Consider the following 16,861-nt stretch of genomic DNA (forward strand, 5'->3'; position numbering starts at 1 on the left):
ACTGAAAGCACTAACAAAGATGACCTTTCCAATTCTGAAAGCAATGTAGACAAAACTTATTTTCTAAATTCAAAGAAAGGAAGGCGCTGCTTTTTGAGAAGCAGTACTTTTAACACCAGTGCTCAAGGGCAGGAACTGCACTTTTCACACATCTGTACTCCCCCCAGTGTCTGGCAGGTCTGTGTGAACACAGTCAGTGCAAAATAAATAAGTAACAAGTGGTAAGCAGCAAAGCAAGTCTAGAAGGGTAGTACTTGAGTGAAGGGGAGATGGAAAATGTGGGAGGACATGAGATGAAAAAGCTAGTCCTCATACACCCCAGTTGACAAATTAAGAAGATTGAAATATTCATTCTCTTTAAATTCATCAGAAACTGTCATAAAAAGTTGACTTTAAAAGTACTTTGGCCAATAAATTACCTGTTCAAGCTAAAGCCTTTGAGATTCCTAGGAGTAGCCAAAATTGATAAATGTAACTATAAATGAAATATACATTCATAGAGACTAGCACACGATAGATAGAAGCCCCTGGGCCATTCTAAAATGAAATGCTTATGTTTTATGTACGAGGACTAATGAGTTCCACTGTTTCAGGCATAAAAACACTCTAGTAAGCCACCCATCTCCAGGGCAACAGTACAGGGGTAGGGTATAGGGCAGCATTACTCCAAATGGTATCCCCCGCTTTGTATTCCTCAAAAAAAAGGGGGGGGCTGGATTAGGGAGGGTATGGAGTTCCATGATAAATTAAGATTGTTAAATAAGTTATTTTCTGTAAGACTTGTGAGAGCCTTTTAAATGATGTGCACTGTGGATCTCTAAGAGTATACAGTGAGTGTTTCTGAAATTTCAACACACCCTATCCTTAGGATATGCACACTGAAAATTTTAAAGATAAAGGACCATAATATAACAGCCTTATATGATTCTGTAAATGAAAATGTGCAAATACATGTATTTATGTATTTTTACATTTAGACATATACATGAAAAGATAATAGAAATGGGGGAAAATGTTAACAGAAGGTGAACATGGGTAAAGGTATATGAGGTTTTTGGACTGTACTTACTATGCTATATTTTTTGGCAAATTCAAAAATCATTTTCAAGTAAAAAGTTTAAACAAATGCAAAAAACAATCCACAAAAAAAACTACCACCAACAGCTACAACAGAGCAATCATGAGACACTGGACTACTTAAGGAATTGGTATTTGACCAGGTTATCATTCCAAATAGGAACAACAATCTAAACATGCACATATTCTTGTTTCTCTATTTAGGTGAAGTATCTCAGGGTATCAATTCTGTTCTTTTGGAATTCTTCAAAGTAATGGAAAAAAAAATGAATAGTAATAGGAAATAAAGAGAGGATCCCTTCCCCTTCCACTGTTGCTCTAGTACTGTTTACATCTCTATGTGCCCACTTTAACCAAGAGGGGATGAAGATGAGTAGACACCCAGCCTACCTGAGGCTACTGTTCATTGAATGATTACTTAACCACTGTTCCATGAGCCCAACACTGAAAAACTGTCCTTCTAAATAGATAACCTTTTCCCACAGGCTTTTAAAATATAAAAATCATGGTCCACTAATGAGCGTATATTCAGAAACGATCAATTATAACCATAGGCAGAACTACTGCAGAATGTGAAACCTTTGTCCTAACACAATTTCATCTTAAATTTTATATCCTTTCACTCTAGGGGACAGAAAAAATTCAAATATAAACAAATGAGAGAATAGGAATGGATAGGAAGAGAAATGAAGTCAAGCAGTAGGATGCCAGACAGAAAAAGAATGGTTTCTACAATCCGAACAAGATCCTGTACTAGGACTGGGAATAGAAGGCGCTAGACCTGAGGACAAGTATCATACATCATTAAAAAAAATCAACATGCAAGGGAGCAAAGCAGGACATATGTATATTCTTTTCCCTCTCCAAATGGACTGATAACTATATTGGGCTGGCAAAGAGAACTGTTTCTTTTCAAAGAAAACTGACAGCAGGTCACTGGAAAAATAACCCCCACCCCTTCACCTTTCTTCTCTTATTTTGAGGAAGAAAAACATGTACTGGGTAAAGGTGAGGGGTGGAACAACTTGTGGCAGCAAAGAGCTATTTATTTTGAGCCTGGTTTTAGGCTGGACTATAAATTAGTCTAGAAATCATTTTGGAAGATTTATACCTGATTGCTGAAAATAGTTCAGTACATTAGACCCCGCTGGTCCATAGATGCATCTCATAATTAATAAAGCTTTTGGCATAACTGCAAATTACTTAAAATTGGTAGATATTTTTAAGTAACACGTAATACACACTATAATTTAGAATATTTTAACAAAGTTTATTTGGCCTTTTCAAATGTTTAAGTATTGACAAATTTAATAAAAAATAAAGCAGAAACACTTAATGATAAGTAAGACAGAAAAGACATTTTATAATTTGCCATAAAAAGATAATGTTATAAACAAATAAGCATGTAAGCTTAAATAGGTCGCATTTATGGAAGAACTGTGGCAATTCAATTATGCTATTGCTAGGAAATGAGATATTTTGCCCAACGCCATTAATTACATTGATTTGGAATTGTCAATAGAATCCAGAAAAAAACTCTGGATATTGCAGATATTAAAAACAAACAGATTAAACAGAGTTCCCTCTTAGTTATCTAATTCTGACAGATTTAGACAGGGAGAAAACATTTAATATATTCTTTTTACTTCAGTCTTATTATTTTAGTTATGGATGTGACACTTACCACCCTCACCTGGTTTGAGATCCAGGGCAGGCAAAGATTCTGAATGCAGAAAATATAAGGTCGGACTAACAGTAAATAACACATAATTGTCATGGCGTTCATCTAGGATGATGAGTACCAAATCTCCCACCTGAAAACTGAATAAAGAAATGTTATTTTATTGCCCTAAAAAGTTACTATCACCCTACCCTAAAAATTTTAAGTACATATTCTGCCAGGTTCAACTATATATATTGAAATATCATCAACGCAATATTCATTTTCACATTTACATGATATATAACTTTTTGACTCTACCCAGCACCTAATAGATGTGCTGGTCAGACACAGAAGATATTCACAGAATGATGTCAGTGACTGTAAGAGACCTAAAACATTTTTAAAAATAAAATTTGTAATACTATCTACTGTTTAAAGACACAAAAAAAGGAGGGGAGAAAAAATAACTCCACTGTAGCTCATCTAGTCATATGAAGAAGATATTCATCCTAACCTTTTACTTTACACTAAGAAACACAAATTCAGAGCAAACATTTATAGTTGTAGTGGCAAAGAAATTACTATATACTATTTCTACAGTCTCCAAGTACAGTGCTCTTCAATTTGAAAGAAAAGCTAGTAACTGAGCTAGGTTCATGTTGTTAATTAGGTTTCAACAATGAATTACTAATTTAGGGTGAAGGCCTGAAAAAAGGGAGCAAGAAAAGAAATGGTACCATTGTCAACATGTGTCTGTTCAGTCTTTTTAAAAAATGTTCAAAGTATCAACATTCCTTGAAAGTTATTCTCTGATTCCTTAGTTGTCAAAGTGTTTTAATTTAGTAAGTCCTACACCTAACAAATCATCAAAATCTCTGGAGAAGCTTTTAAATGATAAAAGTCTTTTATTCATTGTTTACTCTGCAAATACCTGTTGCCTACCTAACGATATGTGAAGGAACTGCTTTGGCTAAATGCAAGAAGGTAACTTTAATAGATACGGCCTCTCTGAGGAAGTTTCTCCTTTCTTTTTTAAAAGTTCATCTGTCTCTAATCTTTGAAAGACCTTAAGTTGATTTGATTTGACACAGAGTTGGTAGGTCTAGTCAGATACCACCCTTTCAAATCACTGAGAAAAAGATAAAATTCTAATAATTACTTAAAGGCCAGTAACCACTAATATTTGACAACCAAAAATTCGGTCAACAAACCTACTGTAGACAAAGTAAAGGGTCTTTTAAGAATATTTAGTTTACTGATATTTTTAAAGCCTCCCCTGAAGATATGTTTATTGATTTTATTTTTAAGAGAGAGAGAGAGGTAGAGATAGATATAGATAGATAGAGAGAGAGAGAGAGAGAGAGAGAGAGAGAGAGAAACATCAATCGGTTGCTTCTCATACATGCCCCAACCAGGGATGGAACCTGCAACCCTTTGGTGCACAGGATGACACTCCAACCAACTGAGCCACGTGGTTAGGGCCTGTTTACTGATTTTTGTATCAGTCCTGACAGGTACAGAAAACTGACCAGTATTCATGAGCTGCTAACAATGCTTTTGTTATTCCATCCTTTTTAAACAGCCCACACCAAAAACCAATATATCAAAATGGGGTAATTTGGTCCAGGAATACTATTATTTGATACCTAACAGTGTATTATAAATTTTTAGCATAGCAATAAAACTACTAAGTCTGAAAAATAAAAATGATAACACATTGTAACTTAAAAAGCTAAGACTCTCCAATCTCAAATTTAGAAAAACTAAGGAGGTAAGTTGGATTTGAAAGAGATGGCACCAACTGAAAAGTGAACTAGAATAAAAAAAACTTCAGAAATATTTATGCATATGATAATTAAAGCTGTTAACAGGAAAAATTTCTAATGTAACCTTAATATTAGCAGAAATGATAATTTAGAAAAACTCTGCTTTTAAATCAACTTTTTCACTACCAATGAAAGTTTTTCACTACCAAAAGTTTTTCACTCAGCTCAGTGAACCTGGATCTGTAGGATTAAAGGCACTGAAATACATTTTCATTAACAATTCATTATTATTCAGTTGAGCAAAATTTTTTGCACAAAATATAAATAAAATACTTACTCTCTAATAGCTATCTTTTCAGAATGCCTTGAGGATACTGAAGACATGCTCTGAGACATCTAAAAAAAACAGGCATAAACGTTATACAATTAAAGCATGACACTAGGTTCTTACTGCAAAAATTCCGCTCAGTATTACATATATTGTCTCCATCCTAGTTTTTAAGAGTCCAAATTTATATCGTTGATTAATATAATGCTTTTCCTTCAACAATTACTTTCAGTGGACAAATTTACCTACATTTTTACTTTATGTTATTTTTGAATTAAATTTGCATGGATTAAAAATAATATCGAATTACATTTTATTTATAATTACATATTTAACCTTAAAAATTTCACAGGGAAAAAGATTGACATGTATACTTCCTATGCACAGTGGGCCCAAGGCCTAGTTGTGCAAATTGATGAAAGATGAATGGATTTCTCTTTGTTTGTTAAGTCTAATTTTAATATTCAGAATTTCTTCCATTTCCCTTTGAACTCTATCTGGAACAATGCAGGGTCTCAATTTAGTTAGTGCTTAAAAACAAAAGATAAAGAAAAGAACTACAACAAAGAATGAGTAGAAAGGCCTAAAAGTGTATAGCAACTGATTATCAAAATCATCCAATGGCTCTATATGCTGCCAGTGAAGACAAGTTTGAGCATCCACTTTTCAGAAATATTCAACTTTGTTTAGATTTTTTGAAAAGATTTTTTTCATAAATTTATTAAAATGAAGGCTTAGATATGAGGAAACACTGTGAAGACAGTTGTGAACTTATATGAAAATACAATTTCCATTGAGACATTCTGGGTGAGAGTGGGACACTCTTTGGATCTGAAGGGCAAAATTCTGTCATTCATAAACATTTCCCAAGCATCTACTGGAGACTGTACCAGTTAATATTCTAGGCACTAGGAATACAGCAGTGAATAAAACAAACTAAAACCCTTGCCAAAAGAGCTTACATTCTATGGAAATACTGCATAAAACGCAATGTTGAGCAATGTCTGGAAGAGGCAACTCTTTTTGAAAAACAGTTTGCTCTACTTATAAAAATATCAATAGCCTTAAAATTATTATAGCAGTAAGTTAACGACTGACAATGTAATCACTATAGTATTAATATTTAATTTTTGCTGTTCAAGTTAAGAAGGACATACAAAAGAAGGCAGGTGTTTCCCTGTAAGGCAGGCCTTAAACAGGAACTATTTCCATGTAAACTGCAAGCATCAGAATTTAAAAAATGAAGTAATTGCTTCATTAAAACATATAATATTGACTAGAAATGATTGTTCAAGTACTTGGTTAAATACACAGCTAGAATAAAATCAAGGTAATACAGCAGACCATACAGGGTACTTCATGCAAGGTGTCAGGCTCAATCACCTTCAGTTTAAAAAAAAGAAGAAAGACTTGTGAACGGATGTAATGTATTAATTATGCACACTTGAGTAAACATGCTAATCTTCAAAAGGATTATAAAGAGTAGCTCTAACTTTTGGGAATCCTAATTGATGTTACAAACATAATTATAAAGCATAAAGTCCTAGAGATTATAGCTTATTAAAAAACAAAACAAAAACAAAAACCCTGACCAGTGTGGCTCAGCAGGATGGGCATCATCCTGCAAAATGAAAGGTCGCCGGTTCGATTCCCAGTCAGGTGCATGCCTGGATTACAGGTCAGGTCCCTGGCTGGGGGCTGGCGAGAGGCAATCAACCTACGTCTCTCTCGCACATTGATATTTCTCTCTCTTGTTTCTCCCTCCCTTCCCCCTCTCTAAAAACAAATAGATAAAATCTTTAAAAAATGATAAAAACAACTGTCTTGATTTGTTCACTGCTTTTAAAATTATATTGGTCAGGTACATGGTCACAGATGGTAACTCTAAGAATCACTGGTTGATGACCAACATGGCTCAACGAAAACTATTAGAAATGAATTAATCAAACCATTCTTTTGACAGTAGATCTTCATGATAAAATACAATAAATTATTTTTTGAAATGTTAAATCAACTGGGCAAGAAAAAACTTACCAGTCTTTGATTTAACCTCTTGTTTTCTTCTTCTTTTAATTGTAATGTCTGCAAGGGGGAGAAAAAAAAAAACCAGACATGTGGTTTATTCTTGTACCCACTGAAGTCTAAACATAATGATTGTCAAAATTTTCTTCAGATGGATGCTCGGTTGTAGTTCGAAAGGTTAGTGAGATATATGTTTTGGTCAATCCTTTCCCACTGTTTTAATTATTAACTAGCTTAAAAATAGTAAGAACAATTTTTGAGCATATTTACCTAAGCCAAGGATTCTCAAAGTTGAATATGCATTAGAATCATATCACTTGTAAAACATTTAAGTATGCAGTAAATATCTGAGATCTATCCCAAAGACTCTGCTAGCAGGTCTGGCCTTAAAGGAGGGATATACATACATCCCAGTTGATTCTAATGTAAGTGATCATACAATCTTTTAATAACAAAAAAAATGCATGCTAGAACACAAAGTGGTACAATTTTGACTAGACTCATAAGCTTGTACAGAGAAAAATAAATTTTTTTTTCTGAAAAATCTTAAAAACCCAAAGGACGAGAAGCGGTCTATAAACAAAGGTATGCTGAATTTAAATCAAAATGACATTATCTGATAGTGCAATTTGGGAGGAAACCACTTACTGACAATTTTTTCCTGTCATTTCATTAATCTCTATAAAAAACATAACTTTTCTTCATCATTCACATATTCTATTTTGCCCAATTCAATGCTTTGTTTTTGAAATATGTAAAATTCATACTTACAATGTTTTAATGAATTCTGAACTAATGAAAAATACTATTACTGCATATATTTATTTTATGACCACTAACCTTTTTCTCTAATACATACTTCATTTATTGGAATGATATGACAAATAAAGAGGCTTAATATTGCCAATTGTTAGCCACTTCTCAAAATATTAACCACAAAAATAACCATAAGTAATTATAAACATAAATAGAGATTTTCAGCATAAAATTTATTTAACTGCATCCCTCAGAGTGAACCTATTAAATACTGCAATTAAAGAAAACAATTTACTTACTCGTTCTAGCAGCATTATCCTCTGTTTTTCTTCAGATAGCATAGGGATATTTTCTCTAAGAGAAAAGAAATTATTTTAGTTTAAGTCTTAAAACTCTGCACTGTAAATTCTTCAAAAGGATTTTAGAAATGTAACTATTTCTACGAAGTACTTTAAAATTTAAGGGACTGTACTAAACTTTTAAAAGCCTTCTTTTTATTTTTTTATTTTTAGAGATTTTATTTATTTATTTTTAGAGAGAGGGGAAGGGAGGGAGAAAGAGGGAAGAGAAACATCAATGTATGGTTGCCTCTTGCGCACCCTCTACTGAGGACCTGGCCTGCAACCCAAAAAGCCTTCTTTTTAAGTCAGGGTACATTTCAATGGTGTACATTCTTGATACCAGAGGTCCTGAACTTATTAGACCTATAAAACTTCTGAAATTATGTATAAACAAAATGTTTACCTATACCTTTCTCTAGGATAATGTCTTTTAAATGTCAAGTATTTTTTTTTCTTCTTTCAGGGATTAAGAACCCTCTTCATCCTATGTGTGGATGAATACATGTTAAGAATAAATTGGTAGTCCTTGCGTGGCTTCACCATTCAAACTAAAAACAAAACAAAGTGCCCTACACCTGAATGAGCTTACAGAACTCGTAATTTCAGTGGATAAAAAAAAAATTAAATCTCAATAAAGACTTCAAAGGTATTACTAAGTGGCTACAATGTGCTATTCAATATGCCATATGTGAATTTTCCCATCACATTAAAATATTTAAGAACTAATTAGAAAAGAAAAAAATGTGTAGGCTTTTGTTTAATTTTTATTGATGCAAAATTGACAAATAAAACTGTAAGATATTTAACGTGCACAACTTGATGATTTGATATGTATACACACTGTGAAAGAAGTCTTTGAGTTATTTAACACATCTAACACTTACCTTTTGGAGGAAAAGAGGAGATGACATTGAAATTCTACTCTTACCAATTTTCACTTGTACATACAGTGTTATCTTCTACAGTCACCTTATTGTACATTAGATTCTCAGACATTATTCTGTAACTGAAAATTTGTACCCTTTAAGCAACCTCACCCTATTCCCCCACCTCCTAGCAATGACTTTTCTAGTGTTTCTATGAGCCTTGATTTTTTTTTTTTTAATTCCACATAGTGCCAGGGATACCATGTCGTATTTGTCTCTGCTTGACTTACTTGTTTGGCATAATGGTACCCTCCAGGTTAACCCGCATTGTTGCAAAAGAAATGATTTCCTTCTTTATACAGTAATCCCATATATATTTTTTCACCATTTTAAAATTTATTAATTTGAGAGAGACAGACATCAATTTGTTATTCCACTTATTTATGCATTAATTGGTTGATTTGTGTATGTGCCCTGACTGGGGATCAAACCTGCAACTTTGGTGTATTTGGGACAATGCTCTAACCAACTAAGCTATCCGGCCAGGGCTATTTTCTCCATTTTCTTACTCTATTCATCAACACTTAGTATGTTTCCATATCTTGGATATTGTGAATAATTCTGCACTGACGTAGATTTCCATCCCTTGAGACAATGGCTTCATTTCCTTTGGACATATACCCAGAGATGAAATTGGTGAATCAAACAGTAATTTTATTTTTAATTCCTTGAGGAACCTCCATACTGCTTTCCATAGTGGTTGTACCATTTACATTCCTCCTACTAGGGTTCCCTTTTTTCCCAGAAATTTGCCAATATTTGTTATCATTTGTCTTTTTGATAATAGCCATTCTAACAGAAGTGAGGTGATATTATGATTCTGATTTGATTCAATTACCTCCTGCCTTTTGATAATAGTTTTGAGGTGATTAATATGATGAGGTCTGACCAGAAAAAGTCCAACCACTGTTAATATAACGAGAACGGTTTGTGCAACATTGATGTAACCTGGAGAGTGGACTGGAATGTGCACGTATGAACAATGACAACTTCACTGTACTAGTCAGTGGGGGCAGTAGATGCTGTTGAGTGAGCATGTATACTGTGTGGCAGTCACATTCAAAATGACTGAGTGAATAGAGCAATGGATCTACATCAAATTTTGCATTAAGCTTAAACATTCCTCCACATAAACTATTTGGATAATTCAGAAGGCTGCAGCTATGGGAAACTGGTGACTGGCAGCTTCATTACGACAACCTGCCAGTTCACACGTCATGTCTCGTGCAGTTTTCTCGTGAAACATCCAATCACCCAGATGACTCAGTCCCTCCACAACCCAGATATGATGCCCTGCGACCTCTGCCTTTTCCCCCAAACTAACATCTCTTTCAAAGGTAGAAAGAGAAGAGATTTCAGACCATTGATGAGATTCAGGGAAATATGACAGGGCAACTGATGGCCACAGGGAAAACCATGTGAGATCACAAGGTGTCTACTTTGAAGGAGACTGAGGTGTCATTGTCCTATGTACAATGTTTCTTGTAAGTTGTAACTTCTTCAATAAATGCCTCCATTTTTCATATTACATGGCTGGATACTTTCTGGACAGACCTCGATGTATACATTAATAATTTATCAGATGCATGAGTTGCAAATATTTTCTCCCATACCATAGGGTGACTTTCCATTTTGTTGGTGGTTTTACTTTCTGTACAGGAGCTTTTTGGTTTGATGTAGTCCCACTAATTTAGTTTTGTTTTTGTTGCCTTTGCTTTCAGTGTAAACCCCGCACCCCCCAAATCACTAAGACCAATGTCAAAAAGCTTGCCCCTTATATTTTCTGCAAATTTTATGGTTTCAGGGATTATGTTCCAGTCGTTAATCCATTTTGAGGTGATTTTTATGTATGGTGTAAGATAGGGGTCCAATTCATTCTTGTACATGTGGCTGTCCAATTTTCTCAACACCATTGATTGAAGAAATTTTCTTCTTTCAGTGAGTATCCTTGGCTCCCCTGTCAAATATAGTTGAGCACATATGTGAGAGTTTACTTCTGGGATCTCTATTCTGTTCCACTGAGCTATGTGTTTGTTCTTATGACAATACCATACTGCTTGATTACTACAACATTATAATATAGTTTGAAATCAGGAATGTGATGCCTTCAGCTTTGTTCTTGCACAAGACTATTTCAGCAATTCAGGGTCTTTTACAGTTCCATATGAATTTCGGTATTGCTTTTTTTCTCCTTCTATAAAAAATGCCATTGAAATTTTCATAGGGATTGTACTAAATCTGTCTATCTTTGGGTAGTATGGACATTTCAATTACATTAATTCTTCCAACTCATGAACACCTGATACCATTCCATTCATTTGTGTATTCTTCAATTTCTCTCATCAATGTCTTACAGCTTTCAGTGCACAGATCTTTTATCTCCTTAGTTAAATTTATTCTTAAGTAATTTACTCTTTTTGATGCCATTCTAAATGGGATCGTTTTTTTAAATTCTCTTTCTGATTGTGTGCTGTTAGTAAATAGAAACACAACTAACTTCTGTATACTGATTTTGTATTCTACAAGTCAGTATTTGTATCCTACAAATTACTGAAAGTATTTACTAGTTCTGACTACTTTTTGGTAAAGTTGTAAGGGTTTATATAATATAATGTAATAACATCAGCAAAAGGATAAGTTCACTTCTTCCTTTCTAGTATACCTGCCTTTTATTTCCTTTTGTTGACCAATTGATCTGGTTAGAATTTCCAGTATACTACGGTGATGCCAAAGTTTGCCACATGCTTTCTTTCTGGATCTACTGAGATGATTATATGATGTCTTTCATTTTGTTAATGTGATTTACCATACTGATTAATTTGTGAATGTTGAATGTCTTGATTCCCTGAAATAAATGCCAATTGATCATGGTGTATGATCCTTTTAACGTATTATTTAATTTGGTTTGCTAACATTTTGTTGAGGATTTCTGCATATATGTTCACCAGGGATAATGGCTTATAATTTTCTGTTATTATAGTGTTTTCATTAGGCTTTGCTATCAGAGTAAGGCTGGCCTCATAAAATGAGTTTGGTAGTGTTCCTTCCTCTTTTATATTTTGGAAGCATTTCAGAAGTTTGGTATTAGTTCTTTAAAAATGTTTAGTAAAGTTTACCTATAAAGTCATTTGGTTCTAGATTTGTCTTTGCTGGGAAGTTTTTGATTATTGATCAGTCTCCTCACTAGTAATTGGTCTGTTCAGATTTTCTTCATAATTCAGTCTTGGAAGGTTGCATGTTTCTGGAGTTTATGCATTTCTCCTCAGTTGTCCAATGTGTTGGAGTATAACTGTTCATAGTCATTTCCTACAATTCTTTGTATTTCCATGGTATTAGCTATAATGTAGGTTTTTAAATTCTTCTGGAGGTTTAATTCCCCAATTATACTTTAAGCAGCTTGACTAAAGGCAGGAATCGTGTTTTTGCCTATTGAAAAGTCATAAAGATTAGGACTTCCAGCCAAGGTGGAGGCATAAGTACACCCTGCCTCCTTACACAACCAAAAAAAGGACAGCAACAAATTTAAAAACAAAAAATAACCAGAAGTCCCAGAAAATCTAACTATATGGAAGAAATCCAACAACCAAGGAGCTAAAGAAGAAACATTCATCCAGACCAGTAGGAGGAGCAGACATAGGCAGCCAGGGTGAAGAGGACTTTCTCTCGGCAAGAGGACAGGGTGTGGGTAGGAGGGGTGAGGCGTTGCCTGGCAGAGCCGGTGGTCTCACATTTGTGTGCAGATAAACCAGGGAGAACAGCTGGGGAGTGAGACAGACTGACCAACCCAGGGTTCTAGCACAGGGAAAGAAGCCTTAAAAGCTCTAACTGAAAAAACCTGTAGGGGGTTGAGGCATCAGGAGAAACTCCCAGCCTCACAAGAGAGTTCGTTGGAAAGAACCACCAGGTCCTAGAATGTACACAAAACCACCTCTCCCACCCTGGGAATCAGCACCAGAATGGCCCAATTTGCTTGTGGGTAGCAGAGAAGGGACAAAGCCAGCCAAGAGCTGAGCAAGTGACACTGTTCCCTCTTGGACCCCTCCCCCACCTAGATTGCCACAACGTAGCAATGTGACTTGCTCCACCCTGGCAAATACATAAGGCTCTGCCCCTTACTACCTAACAGGCGAGCCGAGACAAAAAAAATTTGGCCCAAATGAAAGAACAGATCAAAGCTCCAGAAAAAATACAACTAAGCAGTGAAGAGACAGCCAACCTATCAGATGCACAGTTCAAAACACTGGTAATCAGGACGGCTCACAGAAATGGTTGAGTATGGTCTCAAAATAGAGGAAGAAGTGAAGGCTATGAAAATTGAAATAAAGGAAAATGTACAGGGAACCAACAGTGAAGGGAAAGAAACCAGGACTCAAATCAACATTTTGGAGAAGGAGGAAATAAACATTCAACCAGAACAGAATGAAGAAACAAGAATACAAAAAAATGAGGATAGGCTTAGGAACCTCTGGGACATCTTTAAACATTCCAACATCTGAAACATAGGGGTGCCAGAAGAAGAGGAGGAAAAGCAAGAAATGGAAAACTTATTTGAACAAATAATGAAGAACTTCCCCAATCTGGCAAAGGAAATAGACTTCCAGGAAGCCCAGGAAGCCGAGAGAGTCCCAAAGAAGTTGAATCCAAAGAGGAACACACCAAGGAACATCATCATTAAGTTACCCAAGATTAAAGACAAGGAGAGAATCTTAAAAGCAGCAAGAGAAAAGGAGACAGTTACCTACAAACGAGTTCCCATAAGACTACCAGCTGATTTCTCTCAAAAGAAACCTTACAGGAAAGAAGTATTCCCAGTCATGAAAGGCAAGGATCTACATCCAAGATTACTCTATCCAGCAGAGCTATCATTTAGAATGGAAGGGCCGAGAAAGTGCTTCCCAGATAAGGTCAAGTTAAAGAAGTTCATCATCACCAAGCCATTATTATATGAAATGTTAAAGGGACTTATTTAAGAAAAAGAAGATAAAAAAAATAGAAACAGTAAAATGACATCAAACTCACAACTATCAACCAAACCTAAACAAACAAAAAACAAACAATAAAAAAAAACGAACTAAGCAAACAACTAGAACAGGAACAGATTCAAAGAAGAGATCACATGGAAATTTATCAGTGGGGAGGGGGAGGGGGGATAATGAGGGAACAGGTAACAAGGAATATGTACCATAGATGGTAGGTACAAAATAGGGCAAGGTTAAGAATAGTATAGGAAATGGAGAAGCCAAAGAACTTATATGTATGACCCATGGACATGAACTAAGGTGGGGGAATGATGGTGGAAGGCGGGGTACAGGACATAGGGGAATACAGGGGAGAAAAAAATGGGACAACTATAATATCGTAATAAAATATATTAAAATACAAAATATGCATAACAAAATATTTATAGCTATGTTATCAATATTCATCAAAGAAATGTAAATAACTTGGAGGAACATTTAGGCAATCACATTGTATGACAGAGTCATTAAACATGGTAAGATTTTCAAACTCATAACTTTTAAAGGACAAATGGACAGATTTGAGCATGTCAAAAGTTTAAACTTCTGGCTGTGGCTCTGTGGATTGAGCACTGGCCTGTAAACCAAAAGGTTGCAGGTTCGATTCTCAGTCAGGGCACACGCCTGGGTTGTGGCCCAGATTTCCCAGTTGGGGGCATGCAAGAGGCAACCAATCAATGTATCTGTCGTACATTTATTATTTCTCATCCTCTCTTTCTCCCTCCCTTCCCCTCTCTCAAAAAAGTAAATAAATAAAATCTTTAGAGAAAAGTTAAAAAAAAGTCATAAAGATTTACTCCTATAAGATTTTTATAATTTCAGCTTTTACATTTAATTTGTGTTGTACAGTGAATACAAGTTCCAGTTAATTGTCTTGCATGTTCAACTGTCACAGCACTATTTGTTGAAAAGGCTATAGTATTTCCCACATTGAATTTTCTTAGGCCCCTTGACAATAATGCAAGGATGCAAGGAGGATTCAACTGACAATAAATGTAAGGGAATATTTCTGGATGGATATACATGTATGGCTAGCACCACTGTCTTAGCATTGTATTAATTTTTGAAACAAGAGCATGTTGTTTTCAGCCCTGGCTGGTGTGGCTCAGTGGATTGAGTGCTGGCCTGTGAACCGAAAAGTCGCCAGTTTGATTCCCGGTCAGAGCATATGCCTGGGTTGTGGGCCAGGTCCCTGCCTGGGAGTCTCCAAGAGTAAATCAAATGATATTTCTCTCTTTCTCTTTCTGCATCCCTTCCCCTGTCTCTGAAAATTAAAAAAAAAAAAAAAAAAAGGAGCATGTTGTTTCCAATTTAACTTTTAGCTTTCAAGATTGTTTTGGCTATTTTGGGTTCCTGCATTTCCATATGACTTTTGTGATCAGCTTGTCCATTTACGCAAAAAAAAAAAAAAAAAAAAGAAAAAAGGGGGGTCCGTCTCAACAGGAATCATGGTGAATCTGCAGATCAATTTGGGAAGTACTGCCACTTTAAGATTAAATTTGCCAATCAAAGATTAAGCTGTCTTTGCAGGTTTTCTTTAATTTAACAGTGTTTTGTCATCTGCAGTGATAAAGAACTGACTTAATCTTTGATGTTTAAGTATTATCTTTTTGATGGTATCATAAAAGGAATCTGTTTTCTTAATTTCATTTTTAGATAGGTTGCTAGACAATCGATTTTCATCTACTGGTCTTGTATTGTGCAACCTTACTAAATTAGTTTACCAGTTCCAATAGATTTTTAGTGGAATCCTTACAATTGCCTATATACAACATTATGTTAAATAAGAGAGATATAGATGAAATAGAGATAGTTTTACTTCTGCCTTTACAACCTGGATGCCTATAGTTTCTTCTTGCCTAAGCACCCTTCATAAACTTCAAGTGCAATGTTGAAGATGAGTAGCATGAGTGGACCATCTTCTTTTTCTTGATTTAGGAAAAAAAGCACCCAATCTTTAACCTTTGGATATGATCTTAGTTGTGGGTTTTCATCTATGCATTTTATTAGGATCAGGAAGTTCTCTTCAATTACTAGTTATGTTTATATAACGAAAGGCTGTTGTATTTTGTCAAATGCTTTCTCTTCATGTATTGATACTGATACGGTATATCATATAAATTGATTTTCAGGTGTTAAACCAAACTCGAATTCCTGAGATAAACACAGTAAGAATCCCATTTGTATATTGATGGATTCAGTTTATTAGTTTTTGTTGTTGTTGTTGTTGTTGAGAATATCTGTTGGATCTAAAGTTATAAGAGATATTTTCTTACCATAGTTGAAATAAATTTATTGATGTGGAGTTTCTGATTCAGTAGCACTAGATGGGTCCCAAGATTTTAATTTCTAAAAAATGTAATGGTAATTTTGATGTTGCTCATTTAAAGAATCAATTTAAAGATAACTGTGCTAACCTGTTTTTAATTTTTCTAAAATGAACAGTTTTGTTTTACAACTTCAGAAACACAAACAGAAAATTAAGCTGGATTTCTAAATTAGGCTGAAATAAGTAGGAACCCAGCACATGCAACAAGGAATCAGGACAGGACCATGTTTGCATTACTAACCCTAGTATTTTTTTTTTTTTTTTTTTTTAGTTCTACTGAAGTATAATTGATATGCAAAAAACTACACACATTCAATATATGCATCTTGATGAGTACGGACATATGCATACACTCATTAATACCATCACAACCAAAGAACTAAACATACCATCAAGTTAAAAAATTTCCTTGTGTTCTAGAGAGAGAGAGATGGAGAGATTATTTTTTTTCTTGAGATGTATTTGTTAGATTTTGTTATCATAACACTAGCCTCAAAAAATATGTTGGGAAGTTCTCTGTATTCAGTTTTTTGAAAGACTGTGAAAAATTAGCATTAATTAAATGTTTGGTAATTTTATTTTTCATTTGTTAAACATTAACCACCTAGCTTTTGAGCTCTATGGTATCTTTCGTT

At 34.7% G+C, this 16,861-nt stretch overlaps 1 protein-coding gene across 6 annotated transcripts in view; it reads right to left on the reverse strand.

The window, feature by feature from the left end:
- Positions 1–16,861, reverse strand: part of RB1CC1 (RB1 inducible coiled-coil 1) — a 96,505-nt gene that overhangs the window by 2,492 nt on the left and 77,152 nt on the right. For 4 of the 6 annotated variants that reach the window (XM_024578314.3, XM_024578311.3, XM_024578312.3 and 1 more), the window contains 4 exons: positions 7,912–7,966; positions 6,869–6,916; positions 4,844–4,902; positions 2,762–2,898 (listed from right to left, as the gene is read on the reverse strand). In XM_024578314.3, the coding sequence (XP_024434082.2) occupies positions 2,762–2,898; positions 4,844–4,902; positions 6,869–6,916; positions 7,912–7,966 (299 nt within the window). Of the gene's footprint in view, positions 1–2,761; positions 2,899–4,843; positions 4,903–6,868; positions 6,917–7,911; positions 7,967–8,018; positions 10,837–16,861 lie in introns of those variants that run through there. The other 2 variants (XM_024578313.3, XM_024578315.4) reach the window with 2 other exon arrangements.

This window comes from Desmodus rotundus, chromosome 8, assembly GCF_022682495.2.
Source record: "Desmodus rotundus isolate HL8 chromosome 8, HLdesRot8A.1, whole genome shotgun sequence".
NCBI lineage: Eukaryota > Metazoa > Chordata > Mammalia > Chiroptera > Phyllostomidae > Desmodus > Desmodus rotundus.